The 21,277-nt window shown below is 40.7% G+C and overlaps 1 protein-coding gene across 1 annotated transcript in view; it reads left to right on the top strand.

Annotated features, from left to right (window-relative positions):
- Positions 1 to 21,277, top strand: part of intu (inturned planar cell polarity protein) — a 95,183-nt gene that overhangs the window by 22,675 nt on the left and 51,231 nt on the right. Inside the window, exon 3 of the mRNA XM_078211151.1 lies at positions 5,497 to 5,582. Within this exon, the coding sequence (XP_078067277.1) occupies positions 5,497 to 5,582 (86 nt within the window). The remainder of the gene's footprint in view (positions 1 to 5,496; positions 5,583 to 21,277) is intronic.

Here is a 21,277-nt window from a genome sequence, read left to right as displayed (position 1 = left end):
AAAGCAGCTGCAGAGGGTGCAGCGGCTCCCCCCCAGCATTGCCTAGCGGGCATTGCCAAGGTGCCAGGCTGGTACTGCCCAGGGGACATCCCCCCCCCCCCCCCCCCCCCCCCCCCCTGCCATTGACCTCCCCAGGGGACCTCAATGGCCTCTGGTTCAACCGGCGAGGGCAACACGACTGTTCCTATTCATTGGGAGCAGGTGTTTTCCTTGCTGGAGAGAACCTCTCATAAAGGCAAGTGAGCCCGAACGATTGAGCACCAGGCTTGCTAAACACATGCAAAACACTATTTAAATACATTTACATAATTTATTCAGCTTCTTGCCAGAAATGGGCCAGAGGCTGACTGCACTGGGAATCCGGTGCCGTTAAGATTGCGAGAGCCAAGAAATGGGGCTTAATCCTGATTTCTTGGCTCTCGCACAATTTTACCTGCTCGCTCCACCCATCGTTGGGAGGGGCAAGCTGATAAAATCCGTGCCGCTGTTGTTCGGACGACACATTAAACTGAGGCCCCAAATAACCCCTGAGGTCGTTGCGAACGATCTTGTGACTACCAGTAGAGGAGTTATCTCTGGTGTCGTGCCCAATATTCGATCAACTTTATCAAAAAAATCTTGATTGTCATCATATTTGTCTATGGAATCTTGCTGCGTGTAAATTGACTACTGTCTTTCCTACATTACAACAGTGACTACAACTTAAGTGGTGGGTAAAGTTGGTTGTGAAATGTGCAATATAAATGCAAGTCTTTCTTTAGTTTCTTTCTCCAATCCTGCACATTAGAAAATTCCCAGTGCAAGGTTGATCTTGAAATTGACATGCAAAGGGCATTGGTAGACTAGCACATCCTAGTATAGAAGCAGATTCTAAAACAACTACCAGCAGAATGTGCAAGGGCTAGTTCAGGATAATAGCCCATAAATTCTTAATTACTATCAAATAACCTCTCTGGTACTGAAAATGAATTTTGAGAAATGGAGTCTAATTTCTTCAGATTTTAATTACTGTTTGGAATTGATTTTTTAAACTTTAATAATTGCACATTTCTCTCTTTTCACTCTATAAATGATTTTACATTAAATTAAATATTCAAATTTCCTTCTTTAAATTTTAAGTGCCTTTTCTTCAGTATGATTCAGTATGAAGAAACACGCTGTTGCTTCCAACCCCATAGTCAGTATGTCACAACAAGTAATCTCTCTAATACTGCTTTTTTTCCATTCAAACTCAGCCCATTTGCTGTTGAAATCCTCATTCGTGTTTTTGTTACGTTCAGACTTAAGTGTTCTATTCTTTCCCGGACTGGCCTTTCATCTTCCACTCTTTATAAATTCAAGATCATACAAAAATTTGGTGTCTATACCCTGATCCACACCAAGTCCCACTCATTTATCACTACCATGCTTGCTAACTTACATGAGTTCTCAATGCCTTAGTTTTCAAACTCTATCCTTATTTTCAAATTCCTCACTGGGCTCAACCCTCCATATCTTTGTAACCTCTTCCAACCCTAAAACTCAAGTCTCTTGTATGCCCCCTTCCTTAACCCACTGTCCAGGTATGAAGATCTGCAATTCCCTCCCTAAATATCTTGCTCTTGCGCCTCCTTTTAAGACCTACATTTCAATCAATCTTTTTGTTACCAATCCAGATCACCCTTCTTTTTGATTGTGTCAATATTTGGCTGATTGGTTATTTTAAAGTCCATTAGGATGTTATTATATTGCAGGTGCTATATAATGCAAGGTGGCTTATGAATAAAACAACCAAAACAGACCTGAGAAATCAAATGTCTTATTTCTGTGCTGTAATCTTCTATGGTTCCATGATTCCTCAGTATCTGGAAAGGCTTGATTTATATTGGCCTAGATTTTGCAGGCAGTGGTGATGTAATGGCATTCACTGCTGGCATTGAATACATTTATGTTTGGACCTACTGCAGTTTCCGAGGTGAGGATTTCATGAAGTGATCCTACAATGTGATTTTGAAAAGGTGGGGAGTTATCTCCAGTATCCTGGTCAAATTTATCGCTCAATCAGCATCACAAAATCAGGTTAGCTGTTTGTTGTTTTTATTTATTTTTAGTTTTATTTATTAGTGTCACAAGTAGGCTTACTTTAACACTGCAATGAAGTTGGTGTGAAAATCCCCTGGTTGCCACACTCTGGCGCCTGTTCGGGTATACTGAGGGAGAATTTAGCATGGCTAATCCACCTAACCAGCAAGTCTTTCGGACATGTGGGAGGAAACCCTGAGCACCCGAAGGAAACCCACACAGACACGGGGAGAACGTGCAGACTCCGCACAGTGACCCAAGCTGGGAACCGAACCCGGGTCCCTGGCGCTGTGAGGCAGGAGTGCTAACCACTGTGCCACCGTGCCGCCCCATTATCACAGTTTGTGGAAGATTTCTGTGTGCAAATTGGCTACTCTGTTTCCTATACAAACTACAGCGTGCCTATGCTTCAAAAAACATTCATTGGCTGGAATGTGCTTTGTGATATCATGTAAACATAATGCACTTTATATAAAAGCAAGACTTTTTCACTCTCTATTGCAGCACAGTAGAATTTGTGTACTGATGTACTGTCCAAAATAATCTTTAGTAACAGCTCAGTTACATTTACAGCAAATGTAACAGACCCCTTAACATCACTATTAATTTAAATTAAATTTGAAATGTAACCCAAACATTAATATAGTACAGAACTTCCTATATTTCCCCCCCATTTCAGTAATATAAAACTCCTCATTATTGCTTGGCAAATCAAGTTAGCTGGCCATAGTGCATTAGTTACTTGAATTTTTAACTGTGGGTTTAAAATTCAAATGTCCTTTGAAATGAAAGTGGAAGTTTTTCAAGTAGAGAAAGGTTGAATTAAAGGTTAATAGGTTGGCAAGCCAATGCTGCAGGTCTTCAATATCATGGTTGCCAAGTTGCAGGAGATTTTTTTTTGAATTCCGATTGACTTCTCAGGAATCATCTGGTTGTGAAAAAATTTGGACAGGTTTTCTAATTACTAAGCAGTGATTTTAAACAAGTATATTAGAAGTGGAAAGAACTGCTATGCAAGATGGTGCGCAACAATGTAACTTGTATATGTTTTTAGGCTCTCATGGGGTAGAAGTCTTCTGAAACTGATGATCTACATTTTGCAATGTAAAAGTGATTTGAGTAATGACCTTAAAAAAATTAACAGGATCTTTAAAAAATCAGTAGGATCTAAATGCGAGTGGTGCAGGTGTGTCTGTATGTCTTACACCAAGCGGAGGAGTTCTTGCTGGCCATTATTGGGTTGATCGTTATTAAGGATAGGGAGAGCCTTCTCATACCTTATCCTCCTTTTCTCTTCTGTCAAACTCCGCTAATTTACAAACGGCAGATGGTATAAGCATGCATCTCTTACCTCAGCACCTCCCTGCACCACAATCTTACCCTTGTGCCTTTCTGCTTTCAAATAAGCAAGTGCAACCTGGCTACGCAGTGGAGAAACACCAAGAAGACCTTTGGGTGGCTGCTACTTATGCTGCATTGAGAGCTGCAACATCAGCTGGTGCACCATTTGAGTCCACGAGTTTGAAAATGGAACTGGCAACCACTTGCATGCTGAAAAAGGATGGACTCCGAGCTCTGTGTAGTCATTAGATTTTATAATTGCACCCATCAACTGAGGTTCTGGTGTAGCGTAATTTGGAACATGGTGTAAAAGGAGGATCTGCAGATGGTGCGATAGTGGACAAGTGTAGCCTGCAGCTTGGATAGGGAGAAGGATATTCCAGGTGCCAATTCATCAACCCTGAGGGTGACGTTTCACATGAATTCAGCTGCAGAGGACTGGGAATAGCTCTTAAGTTGGCAACCTTCAGAAGACGCTGCTGGAAATGGACAACAAAATGCTTGTGAATTAGGTAGCCTGCCAGACAACCTGCAATCAATACTGACTAGCATAGAGGAGTCCAGTAAGTACCACCTTGCAATACAGAATGAAGGTATCACGACTGTATGATTCAGTGCCTGTGATCACATAATAACTGGAAGCTGATATATTGCAATTACAACCAGTAGAATAGGGAATGGAATCCTTTTCTGTTCCGTATATGGTGGTGTTGACATGTAGAGCCCACAAAGTGATGCATGTATCCCCTAGTCCCTCAGCTGTTTTACCTATTCATTTTCTTTCTTTCGAAGATATAGTTGATGTTTGTTTTGCTACCAATGTACTTCACCTCACATTCATTTATTTTGATGTTGATTTTCCACTCAACTACCCAATCTGCAAGCTTTCTAATGTTCCGTGGGCAAACCATGGCTAACAAATTACAGATAGCATTAGATCCAAGGAAGAGGCATACAAATTAGCCAGAAAAACAGCCCTGAGGATTGGGAACAGTTTAGAATTCAGCGAAGGAGGACCAAGGGATTGATTAAGGACGGGTAGATAGAATGAGAGTAAGTTTAGGAAATATAAAAACTGACTAGAAAAGTTTCTCTAGGTACGTGAAGAGAAAAAGATTGGTGAAGACAAATGTAGTTCTCCTACAGTCAGAAATAGGAATTTATAATGGGGAATAAAGAAATGTCTGGCACGGTGGCACAGTGGTTAGCACTGCTGCCTCTCACCGCCAGGGACCCAGGTTCAATTCCGGCCTTGGGTCACTGCCTGTGTGGAGTTTGCACATTCTCCCTGTGTCTGTGTGGGTTTCCTCCGGGTGCTTTGCTTTCCTCCCACACTCCAAAGATGTGCGGGTTAGATTCATTGGCCATGCAAAATTGCCCCTTAGTGTCAGGGGGACTAGCAGGGTAAATACGTGGGGTTATGGGGATAGGGCCCGGATGGGATTGTTGACAGTGCAGGCTCGATGGGCAGAATGGCCTCCTTCAGTGCTGTAGGGATTCTATTATTCTAACTAAATACATACTTTGGTTCTGTTTTCACAAAGGAGGACACAAATAACATAGAAATGTTGGGGAACACAGGGTTTAGAGAGAGGGAGAAACTGAAGGAAATCAGAATTGGTAGAGAAACGGTGTTGGGGAAATTGATGGGATTGAAGGCTGATAAATCCCTCGGGCTTTATTCCAGAGTACTTAAGGAAGTGACCCTAGAAATAGTGGATGCATTAGTGGTCATCCACCAAGATTCTGTAGACTTTGGAACAGTTTCTAGAGATATGGAAGGTAGCTAATGTAACCCACTATTTAAAAAGGGTGATAGAGAGAAAACTGAATTGTAGACCAGTCAGCCTGACGTCGGTGGTGGGGAAAATTCTAGAATCCATTATCAAGGATTTTATAGCAGTGGCAGAATCAGCATGGATTTATGAAAGGGAAGTCATGCTTGACAAATTTACTGGAATTCTTCGAGGATGTAACAAGTAGAGTTACTTTTGGAAAGTAATTGAAGATGAAGATGGTATTTGCTTCTTTGATTGTGTGAAGTTCCTAAATTTCTAAAATAATAAGTACTTATGTTGAACTTCTGCCCATTAGGTGATGCACTAATTGCTGTGAATGATGTGGAAGTAACTACTGAGAACATTGAGCGGGTTTTATCATGTATTCCATGTCCAATGCAGGTATGTTTATGATCCTTATTAGTGATGTTGAAACAATACTGTTTATCATGGAAACTATTTTGCTTTGTTCCCTTTGGTTTTAACAAAACACATTGTTGGATACCTGTTAAAAGTGGATTACTCATTATAAGACCTGTCTGTTTTCAATTCCATTCAACTGATTGGAATTAAAATCAGGCAGATAATCTATTCAGCCAGATTCCTGTGCTGAAAATTGACTTTTAATAATTGTGATATTGCATTTTGAGAATGTTTCATTTGCTTGTTTTTGTGGTGTTCATCCCAGCCACCTTATTTATGTTTCTGCTTAAATCAATGGTTATTGCTGGGCACTCAATAAAGCATGTCTGTGTTACCATGAAGAATGTTCATTTCCCAAGGACCATTAAGTAAGGATAGAGTGTATTAAGAATTAATGCCTGAATAAAAATAAAAATGGAAAGGACAAAGTCAACTCATTTGTCTTTTATTTTTATTTAATGCAAACATTAAATATGATCAGCTGAATGCCAATCATGCCTGAATTTCATTATTTTCTTCTGGTCACTTCTTTAAATTAGTGGCCCAGATTTGGTTGTGCAAGGGCATTTGCCATCAGTTGGACTTGACGTTGTACTTTTTTTAAAGGTTTTTAAATTTGTGTGACAAGTTACTGAAAGTGCCAGCCGATAATGGTGCAGCAAGTTGAAACGGCATCTGGGTTCTGACTGAATGGGACAAATGTTTGTGTATTTCCTTCACCGAGCTGATTTAAGGATTGAAAAATACACAGAGGACCGATAGTGAAGAATGTGTAAATTGGTGAATTCAACGACAAATCGGTTACAGAAAAAGAAATAGGAAAAGAAACGTTTGTTAGCGAGAAAGAAATAAAGGGCAGAAAATAAACACTTAAATTTGATATTTTTAATATCTCCAGCAGCAATTAAAACCTAATTAATTGAGGCTCCCCCACACTTGGCTAATTTTCAACCTCTTTTCAAAGTGGTTGATTGGCAGTAATTTGATGGCTATCATGTTGTTAAAATATATTTGTTCTAGCAGTGACAATATTTACCTTTTTGAAGAGTTTAGTTCATGTCTACCAGAGATACAGCAAGTTCACACCATTCAATGTATTTTAATATAGAGCCAGACAACGAAACTCTGTTTTGTGAAGCTAATGGCAGAGTGGTCCACCTCAGTTAATAACTTCTTAGGTATTTTGCTTTAATTTTGCACCTGCTGGGCTTTTGTTTAATTTGTACTTAAATATTTGTGCTTAAATAATACAACTACCATTAACTTCCCTGTTATTTTGACAGCAAAATCTGGGCCAATATTTTCGAAGCTTAAAGAGTTCAGTAAGGCAACATTTGTGTCGACATTTTCTACTGTGTGACCTCAACCATAATTGTAGCTTGAGGCCTATTAAGGGTAATAAAAACTGAAGTAATTTGATGGTTAAATATTATCATGATACCCATGTTGAGACCATAGAAATATTTTGATAAAGAAAGAGAAGCTCCAACTTTTCATTAAGATTGTTTTTGATGAGTGGAATATTTTAACATTTTATGCACCCAGTGTTACTGTCAAATATTCTCCTCTTGGCTACGACGTAGGCAGATGGTAAGTAAAGCTGTCTCTGCTTTTCTCTTGAAGATGCATCTTAATTTCAGAAGTACAAATGAGTTTGAGCATTTCTAATTCCTAGACCAGCTACATTTTGAGTGTTATATATTTAAAAATGTTGCATGATTGCTTTAGGAGCTGATCACATGATTTGATGGTGATGTCATTGGAATGTTTCACAGGTGCTGCTTTCAGTTTCAGTTTGTATTCTGTGAAGAGAACATTTCTTTCAATAAATCTGTTGTTGTTAGATTGAATCTGTGTGTGCAAACTGCATCTTTTCATTTTGTTAAAACACTCAACCCCAAACGTAGTTAGAACATTACAAAAAGAAAATTGGTGACAAGTTGGGGTTTGTTTCATTGAGAACACGGAGAAATGATCCTAAGTAGAAGAAAAAACATTGTGGATCCTCACACTTCGAATGTTACAAAGATGAGGAGAAGCAACACCAGGATTAAAGATTGAACTGCCTATGCCAGAAAGGAATTTGCCTATGCCACGAAGGGCTACTTTGAGGTACAGTTGGGGTAGTTTGAAAAGAATGGAATACATTTCGGCCTCCAGGGTAAAAGGGGGAGTACTGGGAAGACAGAAAATAAAATATATACTGAACAGCCTCGAGTTGCTAGTGTCTGCAAGAGAAATGGTGGGTCAATTAGGGCCCATGGGTCGTTTCAATTAAGCAAATGAATCATGAAGTTCCTAGATTTAGCGGTTTTAGTACTTCATACAAGCAAATAAGATTGCAAATAAGTTGCTTGTACCAGTTTTTCTCAGATCAATAGGAACTAAAACCTTCAATTTGCTCTGGTGCTTGGTTCATCCAGCAAAGCCAAGAACAAAAACTTACAATGGATTGGTAAAGATCCTTGAAGGGCATTAGTCTCCAAAGCCATTTAACCGTTCAGGTTCCACCAAAAGAATCAAGGGGAAGGCGAAAGCATTGCTCAGTTTGTAGCAACCTTAAAAAGTCTGGCACAACATTCTGAGTTTGATGAGTTATTAGAAGATACTCTTCGAGACTATCTAGTTTGTGGTCTCCAAAATTAGGCTATCCAAAGGAGATTGCTTACTGAACATATTTTGAATTTAAAAACAGCAGTAGAGTTGATGGAATTGACTGCTAAAGAGGCTTGACAATTTGGTGCAGGAATGAAGATCCACAAGTTGAGAACTGCCCATAAGAAGGCAAAACAGCAACAAGCATGTCACAAATGTGCCAAGATGGACCATTCAATGAATGCTGGATCAAAGATAGCCAATGCAAGAATTGTAGCAAAATGGGTCACATTGCAAAAGATTGTTAGACTAGATCAGCTTGCCCTGAGAAGAATATTCTGAAGAAGAATCTGGGTACCTTTAAGAAAAACAAGTTGCATTTCACGAAAAGAATTCACAACATGGAAGAAAATAACTATGACTGTGAAGAAGAGAATGTCCAGAAATATGATGAAAACTTGCACCTTACTGCTATTATTATTCATTGTGGTCCTGCAGCAATGCTTCATACCATCCCAGGTTTACTATTTATTTTGATAAATCAGTAGGACACAACTTGGAGAACTCCCAGGGCAATTCTTCACTGTATGCCATTGTGCCACCGCCACCTCTGGCTGTTTGGTCTTGACATTGGGACATGATATACCCGGTGATGGTAGTGTCTGGGACATTTTGCTTAAGGTCTGATTCGTGAGTATGACTGTACCAGATTGTTGCTTGACTAGTCTATAGGCCAACTTTCCCAATTTTGGCACAAGCCCACAGATGTTGGCAAGGAGGACTTTGCAAGGTTGATAGGGCAGAGTTTACTGTTGTCATTTCCAGTGCCTAGGTTGATATTGGGTAATCTGTCCAGTTTCAATTCTTTGATACAACTACTTGGCTTGTTAAACCCTTTCAGAGGGCATTTAGAGTCTGCCACATTGCTGTTAGTCTGGAGTCATTAACATGTTGCCCAGACCAGGTAAGAAAGGCAGATTTCCTTCCTTAAAGGGGCATTAGTTAACAGATGGTTCTCTATGACACTCGGCAACGGTGACCCAATGGTGACTTTGCCAAGACTTAATCACCTTTTAATTCCATATTTGTTAACTGAATTTAAATTCCACCAGCTGCCATGGTGGGATTCGAACCCATATCATTAGAGCATTAATCTGGGGCTCTGGATTTCTAATCTGGTAACATTATTGCCTCCCCATTTGATCTGAGGGTGGTGTTAGGAACTGGTTCACTGTATTTGGCACACCAGTTTTGTTATCTCCTTTCAAATTTCCAGGGTCTTGAGAATAAGCTTGATCGGCTCTTCAAGATTGGGAATGTTTTTTATGTGTTACAATGCCCATTTTCAAAATAAGAGCATTTGCAACTAAAGATAAACAATGCCAGTTATTTGTGTTCATTACTGAGGATTCACTGTAAGAAGTTTTATTTACCATAATTTTAGTGTAGTACTTAGCATGAACCATGAGGCTAATTTAAATCAGCTGCAAGATCATAAGGATAGTTCATCTCTATTATGTATGCAATGAGTACATTTGTCCTATCCTACTGTGATGACAGTGCCAGTCATACCTAATGGCATAGTTTTAAAAGCAAAATACTGTGGATGGGTGACGTCTGAAATAAAAACAGTGCTAAAAAACTCAGCCAGCCTTGCAGCATCTGTGGAGAGAGAAACAGAGTTGATGTTTCAAGTCCAATCTGACTCTTCTTTGGAACCGAGAAACATTAACTCTGTTTCCCTCTCCACAGACCTCCTGAACTTCCCAGCACTGACTGCTTTTGTTACTAGTGGCATAGTTTCTGCCCACTGATCATGCATAGTATCAGTTTCTTTTAGCCCCAACATTTTTTAGTATTGTGACACAGTTGCAATAAATTTGTAGAAGGGAAAACTGAAATTAAAATGCTTTCAGTTCTGAAATTAAATTGCTTTCAGTTCTTTTGTTCTGCATAATTTAAACTATTAAAAAGTGCTAGCAGAGACAATCTGACAACAGATATCTGCATAGTTAAAATTGAAGTGGAACTTTGACATAATAACAGTTAATCGTTCATAGAACTTTCTCCTGGTTTAGATGAGCTTTTATAGAGTTACCTGTAAAACATTAGTAGTAGATAGCAATTAAGATGGATATAGTTTCCCTTTAAGTTAAAACATATTTGCCTAACTCTCTGCTTTTAATCATAAAATAGCATTTTACAATAAGTAATTTCATAGAGCCATAAGTGACTTCATTTCACGTAGTGGTACCTTTTAATTAATCTGACTCGTGTTGTAGGACATCCACTACTCATATTCATTGTATAATCTTCATGTTTTGTATCAATTCTATTTATTTTCTTCAATCCTCTTTTTCTTTAAAATTCAGCATGGTTTGTTTACTGTACACAGGCTTCCATTGCGTTTCAAATTTTAATTTAAAACCACAAACTTCTGATATAGTCCATGAATACATTTGTAACATGTTTTCTAGACCTTTTTTTGCATTTCTTGAACAACATAAATTTGACCATAGTATTAGATTTAAGGAAATGTAAATAAACTGAATGTTTCACGTTAATCAAATATAAATCTGTTCAAGCTAAAAACTCTATATAATTCTTAAATCAGTTTTTCAACATTTATATAACTAAGTGAATTACTACAGATGTCATTTTCTAATTTGAGCTTATCTGTTAAGACTGAATTTAGAAGTTCTAGCTGAATACGAACAGCTGTCATGAATTGTACAGTTCAGTTAATAAGACCAAATTCCAGATGTTCACAATGGGAGGTGAGATGTGATTTATAATTTTATCAGCGGGAAGTGGATGTCTATAGACTGCCAACATTCGATATAAATTGGAACAAACTCTACATTGTCAGCTTTGCATTCTACTGGTTATTTTTTTCTTTTAAACAGTCTTAGCCATATGGTCATGCGATAGTTTCCTCCTGTACTCTCTAATGCATAATATACCAAACTGACTTTTCACAACTGAGCATTTCCATTTATTTTGCAGACAGTGTTTGTTCAAGAGCAGTGTTGGTGCAAATCTTTGGCCAGGATTCACACACAACTCCAGTGACCTCCCAAGAACTTTGGGGAACTCCAAACAATGTCACAATGTCGACACCCCTTTGTCTGCCTGAAATAGATGCAAACACACAAATCAAGTGTAAACAAGTATTTTCTACCTATATCAAGAAATATATTAGAAATTAGGAAAAGAGACACAGTCACAAATATATTCGCCAGCTACATGGCACCCTCATATTAATCCCTGGCCAAAAGACAGCTTCCTATGACCCTTAGCAATAACCGCTGGAAGTAGTATCCACTTCAGAAGTGGCTAAACTGATCATTAAAAAGTTCTCTTGTAAAATAAAATACTTTTAAGTCTTACCTTTTGTCATTTTCAATGGGAGGATTGATGCTGAAAACTTGATTCTCGCATCTCTCTCCCTCACACGCTCGTCCCTCTCTCTTCTCACTCACACTCGGGGGTGAGTGTCAGTGAGAAGAGTGAGAAAAAATAACCCCACCCCCCCCCCCTCTCTATCTCTCGCTCTTTCTCTCATACACTCACCTTTCAAACATTTGCTCCAAGGTTGGACCACCCACCTGCTCTCTCCAAGCACTGCCTGCTTGCTATGACACCCCATCACGCCACCTCTATACCATGTCATCTTGTTCAGAAGAAATCAAGCAGACCAATTAGAGCAAGGCCTCTTGGAGTACTGGATGCTGATCGGTCAGCCTATCAGATTATTTTTAAACTTTGCTCATTCGAATCGTCGTTTGCCAGTCACCTGGCAGTCGCCAGTTTCATGGATCCCTGGAAACCCTTTGCGGACCCCAGTTAGGTGCCTCTGCCTTAATTTATTGTTTGATGTGTGCCTGCCACCTCTTGTTTCAGAAGAGAGCTCCATTAAAATTTATTTAGCTGAGTTTCCTGATCTCTGAAGGATGGTATCACTTTACATCATGGAATTTTAAGTCAGGAGCCCATTCAACTAATCATGACAATGCCATCTTTCTCTTAATTCAATCAAAATTAATCCCATTGACCCTTTGTTGTCTCTGTATCTTCTGCTTAAATATATATTACAATTTCTCTTTAAAAGGTGCAATATTGCTGCCTCCAGCAGTCCTCTGTGTAAAAACATTTCTCCCAACTTGTCTGCTTGTTCTCCTATAGTAAGAAGTCTCACAACACCAGGTTAAAGTCCAACAGGTTTATTTGGTAGCAAACGCCACTAGCTTTCGGAGCGCTGCTCCTTCGTCAGATGAGTGGGAGATCTGTTCACAAACAGGGCACATAAAGACACAAACTCAATTTACAGAATAATGATTGGAATGTGAGGCTTTACAGCTAATCAAGTCTTAAAGGTACAGACAATGTGAGTGGAGAGAGCATTAAGCACAGGTTAAAGAGATGTGTATTGTCTCCAGACAGGACAGTTTAACCTGTGCTTAATGCTCTCTCCACTCACATTGTCTGTACCTTTAAGACTTGATTAGCTGTAAAGACTCGCATTCCAATCATTATTCTGTAAATTGAGTTTGTGTCTTTATGTGCCCTGTTTGTGAACAGAATTCCCACTCAGCTGACGAAGGAGCAGCACTCCGAAAGCTAGTGGCGTTTGCTACCAAATAAACCTGTTGGACTTTAACCTGGTGTTGTGAGACTTCTTACTGTGTTTACCCCAGTCCAACGCCGGCATCTCCACATCATGTTCTCCTATGAAGCATAGTAATTTGAAAACTAACTGCATCTGACTCCCCAACTAGAAGAAATAGTCTTTCCTTTTTCACTTTAACCTGTTCATAATTATTTTTAAAAAGCTGACAAAACCTTTGATCTGTTTGTTGCACTGGAACTAATCCCGTTCTCTCTTACAGATGCAGGGAAAGATTTATGACACAGGAGGTCATTTGCCTGATCTCTCGTAATTGTGTTTTCCCATCGTGGCATTATCCTGTTGTATCTACATTGAATGCTTAAGTTAGATAGTGGTACAGGCCTGGTTCATGGTCGAGAGGATGTGACTGAGTAAGGGAGATAAAAGAGAACCCAGATCTAGTGTTGGAGGAGCCTTGGTCTTTGTCCTTATCAAAAGTTTTGTGTCACATGGCACAATGATACAGGAGATGTTGTGTCAACCAGACCACTTTAGAGAATGGCTAACACTATTGAATCAGAGTATACATCAGCAGCAGACCTACATTTGTGATGCAGTACAAAGTTACAAACATGAAGAATTTTTTAAAAATTAAATATTTTATTTTGATTCCAAACTTTCATGTTGTCCCAGAATTTTGTCATTGCTTGTATAGATTTTCTGTTTTTGCTGTTTTGAGTTCTAAGATCAACATTAAATGAAGAAATGCAGTTAAAATAAATATTTTGATTACAGAATATAAAATCCCACAAAGACCATTCTAACTTGCAGAGTTGCTTGGTTGTCACACAAAACAATGCTGCATGGCTGGGGAGTAGATCATTTAATACCATTTCAGTCCAGTATGGTCAGTCTCTCTCTCTTACTCTCCCTCGCCCACTCTCTCATTCCCTCTTTTTCTTTCTTTCTCCCTTCTTCCCTCGCTTCTTCTTTCCCTCGCCCCTCCTCTCCCTCGGCCCTCCTCTCCCTCGCTTCTTCTTTCCCTCGCCCCTCCTCTCCCTCGCCCCTCCTCTCCCTCGCCCCTCCTCTCCCTCGTCCCTCCTCTCCACGCCTCTCCTCTCCCTCGCCCCTCCTCTCCCTCGCCCCTCCTCTCCCTCGCCCCTCCTCTCCCTCGCCCCTCCTCTCCCTCGCCCCTCCTCTCCCTCGCCCCTCCTCTCCCTCGCCCCTCCTCTCCCTCACCCCTCCTCTCCCTCGCCCCTCCTCTCCCTCGCCCCTCCTCTCCCTCGCCCCTCCTCTCCCTCGCCCCTCCTCTCCCTCGCCCCTCCTCTCCCTCGGCCCTCCTCTCCCTCGGCCCTCCTCTCCCTCGGCCCTCCTCTCCCTCGGCCCTCCTCTCCCTCGGCCCTCCTGTCCCGCGGCCCTCCTGTCCCGCGGCCTTCCTGTCCCGCGGCCCTCCTGTCCCGCGGCCCCCCCTCTTTCCCTCGAGGCCCCCTCTTTCCCTCGACCCCCCCCTTCCCTCGACTTTCTCTCGGCCCCACCCCCTCTTTCCCTCGACTCCCCCTCTTTCTCTCGACTCCCCCTCCGCCCGTTCTTTCCCACTGTTCCCTATTATGTTGTCCTTCTATTTGAGCATCAGTATAATGTTGTGAGTGATATTCGTGTAAGATATTTTGTTAAATTTACTGGATTTTGCTTTGCTCGTTGCAGGAATGTAGCTCATGTGGTGCCTTTTGTTGGCCTTTGCAAGTGATGTAAAATGAAAGCAACATTGCTTTCCGTTGATCCTTTTTCATTGGCTACTTAACACTCACATCATCTCTTCCATTGACCTTTAAACGCCATTAATTATACTGATTGTTAAACACACAAGTTGTTTTTCCTCCCTATAATCTGCCAACGAAGACAAGTTTCAAAAATTGCCCTTCCAGCGCTTTGACATATGTCATTTTGTTTTAGCTGTTATTATTTATTTTTTCTGAAGCTCTTTGTCAATGAATTGCTGATGAATCTCACTTTCACATGAACTGTGAAATGATGAGTAGGTTTTAGATTCAGCTTATGGTGCTGTCTGTCTGTTTAGTGTTGTCTGAATGTAGTTCTAAATTAGTGGGGATTCGTTATATGTTAAAAAGGGTTGCATGATTGATTTAAAAGCCAGTCACATGATTTGATGGTAATGTCATTAGGGTGTTGCAGAGGCTGCTGTTCTACTTGCAGTTTGCACTCTGTACACTCAAGACCTCCTAGAGTAAATCTGTTGTTGGTTGAATCTATGTTTGCTAACTGCATGTGTTTATGTTAAAACCCACCACCCCTCATGTAGTTAGAACAAAGAAAATTGGCGACGAGTTAGAATTTTGTTTCATTGAGAATATTGAGAAAAAAACCTGAATAGAGGGAAAAAAATTGTGGGTTCTCACACTTCGAATATTAGAAGGCTGGGGTAAATCAACAACAGGATTAAAGATTGAACTGCCAGTGCCAGGAAGACCAAATAAGAAAAACTCACCATGTGGTTTTAAATAGTGAGGGTTTTTCTGATCAGAGAAGGGTGAGATTCCAGGCAGTAACCAGCATATTTGAAAAGAAAAATTTGAAGAAAAATCATCGTGAACTGTCTCCAGGGTAAAAGGGAGATTACTGGGAAGATAGTCAAATAAAATAAAATACTGGGCAGTCTCGAATCGCTAGTGCCTGCAAGAGAAATAGCAAGTCAATTAGGGTCCCGGGTTCGATTCCCGGCTCGGGTCACTGTCTGTGTGGAGTTTGCACATTCTCCTCGTGTCTGCGTGGGTTTCCTCCGGGTGCTCCGGTTTCCTCCCACAGTCCAAAGATGTGCGGGTTAGGTTGATTGGCCAGGTTAAAAATTGCCCCTTAGAGTCCTGGGATGTGTAGATTAGCGGGTAAAATATGTGGGGATAGGGCCTGGGTGGGATTGTGGTCGGTGCAGACTCGATGGGCCGAATGGCCTCCTTCTGCACTGTAGGGTTTCTATGATTTCTATGATTTCTAATCCATGGGGTCTTTCAATGAAGAAAATGAGTCATGAAGTTCCTTTGCAGTGCATGCATTTTCATTATGTTTTACAAGCAAATAAAATTGCAAATGAGTTGCTCATACCAGCTTATCTCAGTACAATAGGAAGTAAAACTGAACATTTGTTCTGAAGCTTGGTTCATTCAGCAAACACAGGATCCAAAACTTTCAGTGACTTGACATAGATCTTTGAAGGGCTTTATGTTCCAAATCCACTAATCACCGCAGAACGCTTCTGGTTCCACCGAAGGAATCAAGTGGAAGGTGAAAGTATTGCTCTGTTAATGTCAAACTTATTAAGGCTGGCACAACACTGAGTTTGGTGAGTCGTTAGAAGATTCTCTTCAAGATTGCCTAGTTTGAGGTCTCCAAAATGAGGCTATCCAAGGAAAATTGCTTACTTGAACGTGCTTTGACTTTAAAGGCAGCAGCAGAACTTACAGTATTGATGGACCTGGATGCTAAAGAGGCTTCACAATTTGGTGCAGGCATGAAGATCCACAAGTTGGGAACTGCCCATAAGTAGTCAAAACAGCAACAAGCATGTTACAGATGTGCAAAATGGGCCATTCAGCAAATGAATGCTGGAACAAGGATTGTCAATGGAAGAATTGTGGAAATATGTGTCACATTGCAAAAGCTTGTCGGGAAGGACCAGCCTCCTTCGAGAAGAACAACAAATTGCATTCTTCAAAAAGAATTTATAACATGAAAAAAAAATTACGACGGTAATGAAGAGAATGCCCAGAAATATGATGAAGAGCACCAACTGAGCATATTATCAATACAGGGTGAATCCCATCGATTCTGGGTGATTCTGAAGTTAAGTGGACAACATATTAGAATGGAGGCTAATACTGGTGCTGCTGTATCTTTAATTCCTGAGTCTACACAGCAAGAAAAGTTGAAGGATCTTCCTTTAAAACCAGTTGATGTGCTTTTTATGACATAAAGGAAGAAATTGTACCATTAAAAGGTTACATCATGGTCATCATAGAGTTGGGTGAACAAACAGCGGAGTTGCCTCTCCATATGGTCCGTGGTAATTTTCCAGTTATATTTGGGAGATCATAGTTGGAGAAGGTAAAGCTCAACTGGAGTACTGTCAACAGACTAATCAAAACAGCACCTTCTGGATAAATACAAGAGTGTACTCGAAGAGAAACTTGGCTCAATGAAGGGAGTTAAGATAAAGCCTAAAAGTCAACCAAAAAGTCTCAAAGCAAGAGCGGTGTCATATGCAATTCATCCCAAGATCGAAGAAGAATTGGAATGACTCGTTAACACTGGTGTGCTACAGCCGGTTACAATAAGCAACGGGCTACCCCCATCGTACCTGTCATGAAATCAGATGTTTAAGTTCATATTAGTGGTGGTTTTAAAACAATCATAAATCCAGTGTTGTGTGCTGATGAATTCCTTGAATTAAAGATTTGTTTGCTGGATTACCAGGTGGGCAGAAATTCAGCAAGATTGATCTTTCACGAGCATATTTACAGATGCATATGTCCATTGAATCGCAACCATTGCTTACCATCATTACTCATAAAGATCTGTTTTAGAAAATATTGCCTTTTGGAATAACATCTGCACCAGCCCCATTCCAAGATCGATGGATCATATTTTAAGTGGTCTCTCTGGTGTACAATGTTACCTGGATGATATTCTAATTACAGGGTCCAGTGAAGAAGAGTATTTGAATAATTTAGAAGCAACATTAGAATGCCTTCATGCATGTGATCTACATTTCAAGAAAGAAAAGTGTGACTTTTTTCTAATCCCCTGGTGCTGCCATAAATATTTCAGTTAGGAAAGAAACAAGTCTATTTTCTCGTCGTATCATGGAATTAAAAAAGTCAGTAAAAATAGCTTCTAAAATGACCTTTGCATTCATATTGCTCTTAAATGGAAGAGTTGAATTTTCAAATCATCCACATTCTTTAAAAAAAAATGCAAAAATTGCTTCCTATACAAAATGTTTGGTAGCAGTCAGAAAGAATTGCTGCCTGAATTGTAGGATAAATACTTGGAAGGAACCTTTGTATAAGACTTTAAAATGCTCACAGGGATTGGGGTGTGCAGTTAACCAGTGAGCATTCATAGCATTGCAACCATTCAAAGCATTGCAGGCAGCATGTTAAATTTATGCTCTTTTAAATTACTTCAGTGTGCAGCTAGTGCTGCTGCGTTCATTGTTTGCAAACATCAGAAGAGGGCCTAAGATCATGAGTGTCTATGATGCTTGAAGGAAACCTGTACCTCATAAAGGGGGGATGCGTTGTGGTTTCAAGAAGAGACGGTTGGGTATTCAAGAGGGTATGCATTGATGTTTTCAGACTGGAAGCCTTGGTGAAAGTAGTGGAAAGGAGAAAGAGGTCTGTATCTTGGGGTGGATGAATCCCTTGACACACATGCTCAGGAGACAGGGAAGAAATAGCGATGGATTTCAATCTAGGGGTATTGCTCGTTAAACAAGCATGCAGTGCAGGAAGAAATTTAACATTCGCATTCGGTTTTTAAAGTAAGTGATGAACTTCAGTGTCATATTCTACCAGCTGCATCTTTAGTTTCATCCACTGCTCAATTCTCGGCACCTCCATCACATACCTATCAACGATCTCCAGCAATCAGGACTCAATCCTTCAATTCATGTGCTTTATCACACCCTCGCACTAAGCACTGTTGCAAGCCTCATATGCAAAAGTCAAAATTGGTATATTGACAGCTATTGAACCATGACATCCATATCGCCCAAGCATATTACACGACATTTATTGATGCACTTCCCTCTTGCTTTCAGGAGGAAGTCTGTGTGGAGTTTGCACATTCTCCTCGTGTCTGCGTGGGTTTCCTCCAGGTGCTCCGGTTTCCTCCCACAGTCCAAAGATGTGCGGGTTAGGTTGATTGGCCAGGTTAAAAATTGCCCCTTAGAGTCCTGGGATGTGAAGGTTAGAGGGATTAGCGGGTAAATATGTGGGGGTAGGGCCTGGGTGGGATTGTGGTCGGTGCAGACTCGATGGGCCGTATGGCCTCCTTCTGCACTGTAGGGCTTTTATGATTTCTATGAAGTGACTCACAACAGCAAGCAGCAGCAAAAAACTGAGGAGGGCAAATGTGCCTGCACTTTTTTTAACATCAGTGGAGGAGATGGTGCTGGCATCATGGGAAATGGCTTTGCTCAGGCCATGCCTACTTGCAGTGTGAAAGCAATTTATGATGTAGGTATTTTCATATGACTTCCTCTTTTTATCACACTTCTCCCTTGTTGCTCAATCATTTCTGACTGAGACTGCAGAAGATGTTGGCATGGACTTTTTACTTCCTCTTCTCCTTTCACTTCCATCCTATCTCTGTCCCTTTTATATTTCAGATACCCAAAAATTGGAACCTCCCCAGTCAGTGGAGGAAGACAAATCAGACATTAATGATGATGAGGCACTCACCAGCTCAGATACTGACAATGCATATATTTGAGTGGTTTGGATAGGAGAGAAATCTGCATGCAGTGAGACCCTAGGCAGGAGCCAGGGCATGAGTAAAAGAGAGTGCAGGTGCCAGTTTACTAGAGGTTTTATGGTCGCATACTAGTTTGGCTGCAGAGGACTCAGATGAGGATTTCAATGAGCAAAGCTACCAAGAATGACTAATGGGTATACATAACCGAATGCTTGTTTACCGGAAAGGTTGCAAGAAAGCGCAATGTAATGATGTTATTAGAGCTTTACATAATGCTGGAACCCACCTGTGGTACCTAATGGCTGATATATTGGGTTTCATTGCAGCACAAACGACTTTCACCAAAGGGCTGAGTGATTAAATGGGCATTTGGACATTAACATCATGGCTCTGGATACCAATGTTCAAAGAGGTTCCCAGGGGGTTTCATCAGTTTATCAATGTGTTCTCGAACAGATTGCAAGGATTGCTGAGATGCCTGACATCATGAAGCATAATCCTTTGTCAGGGTATCAGCATTCTTGCTCCTCATCCAGCCCAAGTTTCTGCAAAGCAGGCTGAGAAGACGCAGTCTGAAGCTGGACTTCCGAGTTCTAGAGCAGCTCAAGATTGCCGTCAAAGACCACATGGAGTCTCCTTAGTTAAGATCAGGTACCTTTCACCATTAATGCTGCAGCCACTGTGGAGGTGCGTTGTAGGAGTATGGGGAGAAGCAAAGGCACATGGCACTGGCAATAAAGGAATGCACGAGTATGATTATTTACATTTGTATGCATTATGTCATGCTTTGATTTATAAATTTAGATTTTCTTTACTTGTTCCATTACCTCTTCTCTTTGACCTTGTACCACAAACTCTCCCTGTCACGTAATAGCTCCCATCTTCTGTCCTATTGCAGACTTTTTGTTTTGTTCACTTTCCACCCACCCTCTTTTTGCTTGCTTAATATCTATTACACTTTTAACTTTTCCTCAGTTCTGATAAAAGATTATCAACCTGCAACATTGGGTGGAATTTTATGGCCTCTCTCGCTGATCCCACTAAAGTCAGACTTTTGAATGGCTCACTGCATTTTCTGGCTCCGCTGCCACAGGCCCTAAAATTCTGCCCACTAACTGTTCTTTCTTCACAGATGCTGCCTGACTTGCTGAAATACTCATTTTCTGTTTTTATTCCTGCGGAAACTTCAGTCAATAGGAGCTCTTATGTTCACACTTGTACTGAATCTATTTTGGGAGAGTGAAGCAGTGCTGTTGCCTTTGCCTGACACTCCCACCATGCTAACAGCCCATATGCTGTTTTAAATGCTTACTGCATGTGCTCCAATCAGCCTGTGAAACAAGCCCCCATTCAATTCTCAATCCTTTTTCCTCACTTGCTGTCGTCAATATTTCTCCTCTACTCCAGGACCATCTGCATATCCTACTATGCCAATAACCATCCTCTCCTACCATGACCCAGAAATGCACTTTCTCAAGTTATTCCTAGTATAGGTGATTTTACCTCTCTCATACCTTTGGAGACCCAAGAATTACAATCGACACAATCTTATACTAAATCCAACACCTTTATTGAGAATTTTAAACAAAACCATTTCAATTTGGATCAATCTGAGATCATTGTAGATCGTTTGGGAGTGATTTTTGACCAAGATCTTCCTGCTTGGTTCAGCAGGACTCTTCCCTTCGACACGTATCCTCTGTCTTCTCGAGCACTGCTGCGTGAGATTTGCTTGTGAAGAGATCATGCCTAGTCCTTTTCTGGATGTGGACTGGTTAGTGTTTCATCTTGTGTTCGGGGTCTAGATGCAGTTATTTAGAATAGAAAGCTACTTTAGACTGTAATTTATCAAAACAGTTCTTGGCAAGAATTTTTCGGTTGGGGGATGGAAGTGGTCACGTTGATCTTTCTCTAAATCCTAGCTATGACTGTAACACGACATTCTGCACTCTCTCCTCTCCTTCTCTAAGTATGGTATGCT

Source organism: Mustelus asterias, chromosome 1, assembly GCF_964213995.1.
Source record: "Mustelus asterias chromosome 1, sMusAst1.hap1.1, whole genome shotgun sequence".
NCBI classification, from domain to species: domain Eukaryota; kingdom Metazoa; phylum Chordata; class Chondrichthyes; order Carcharhiniformes; family Triakidae; genus Mustelus; species Mustelus asterias.
Note: the sequence above shows the minus strand (reverse complement) of the source record. Positions and strands in the feature narration are given on the sequence as shown.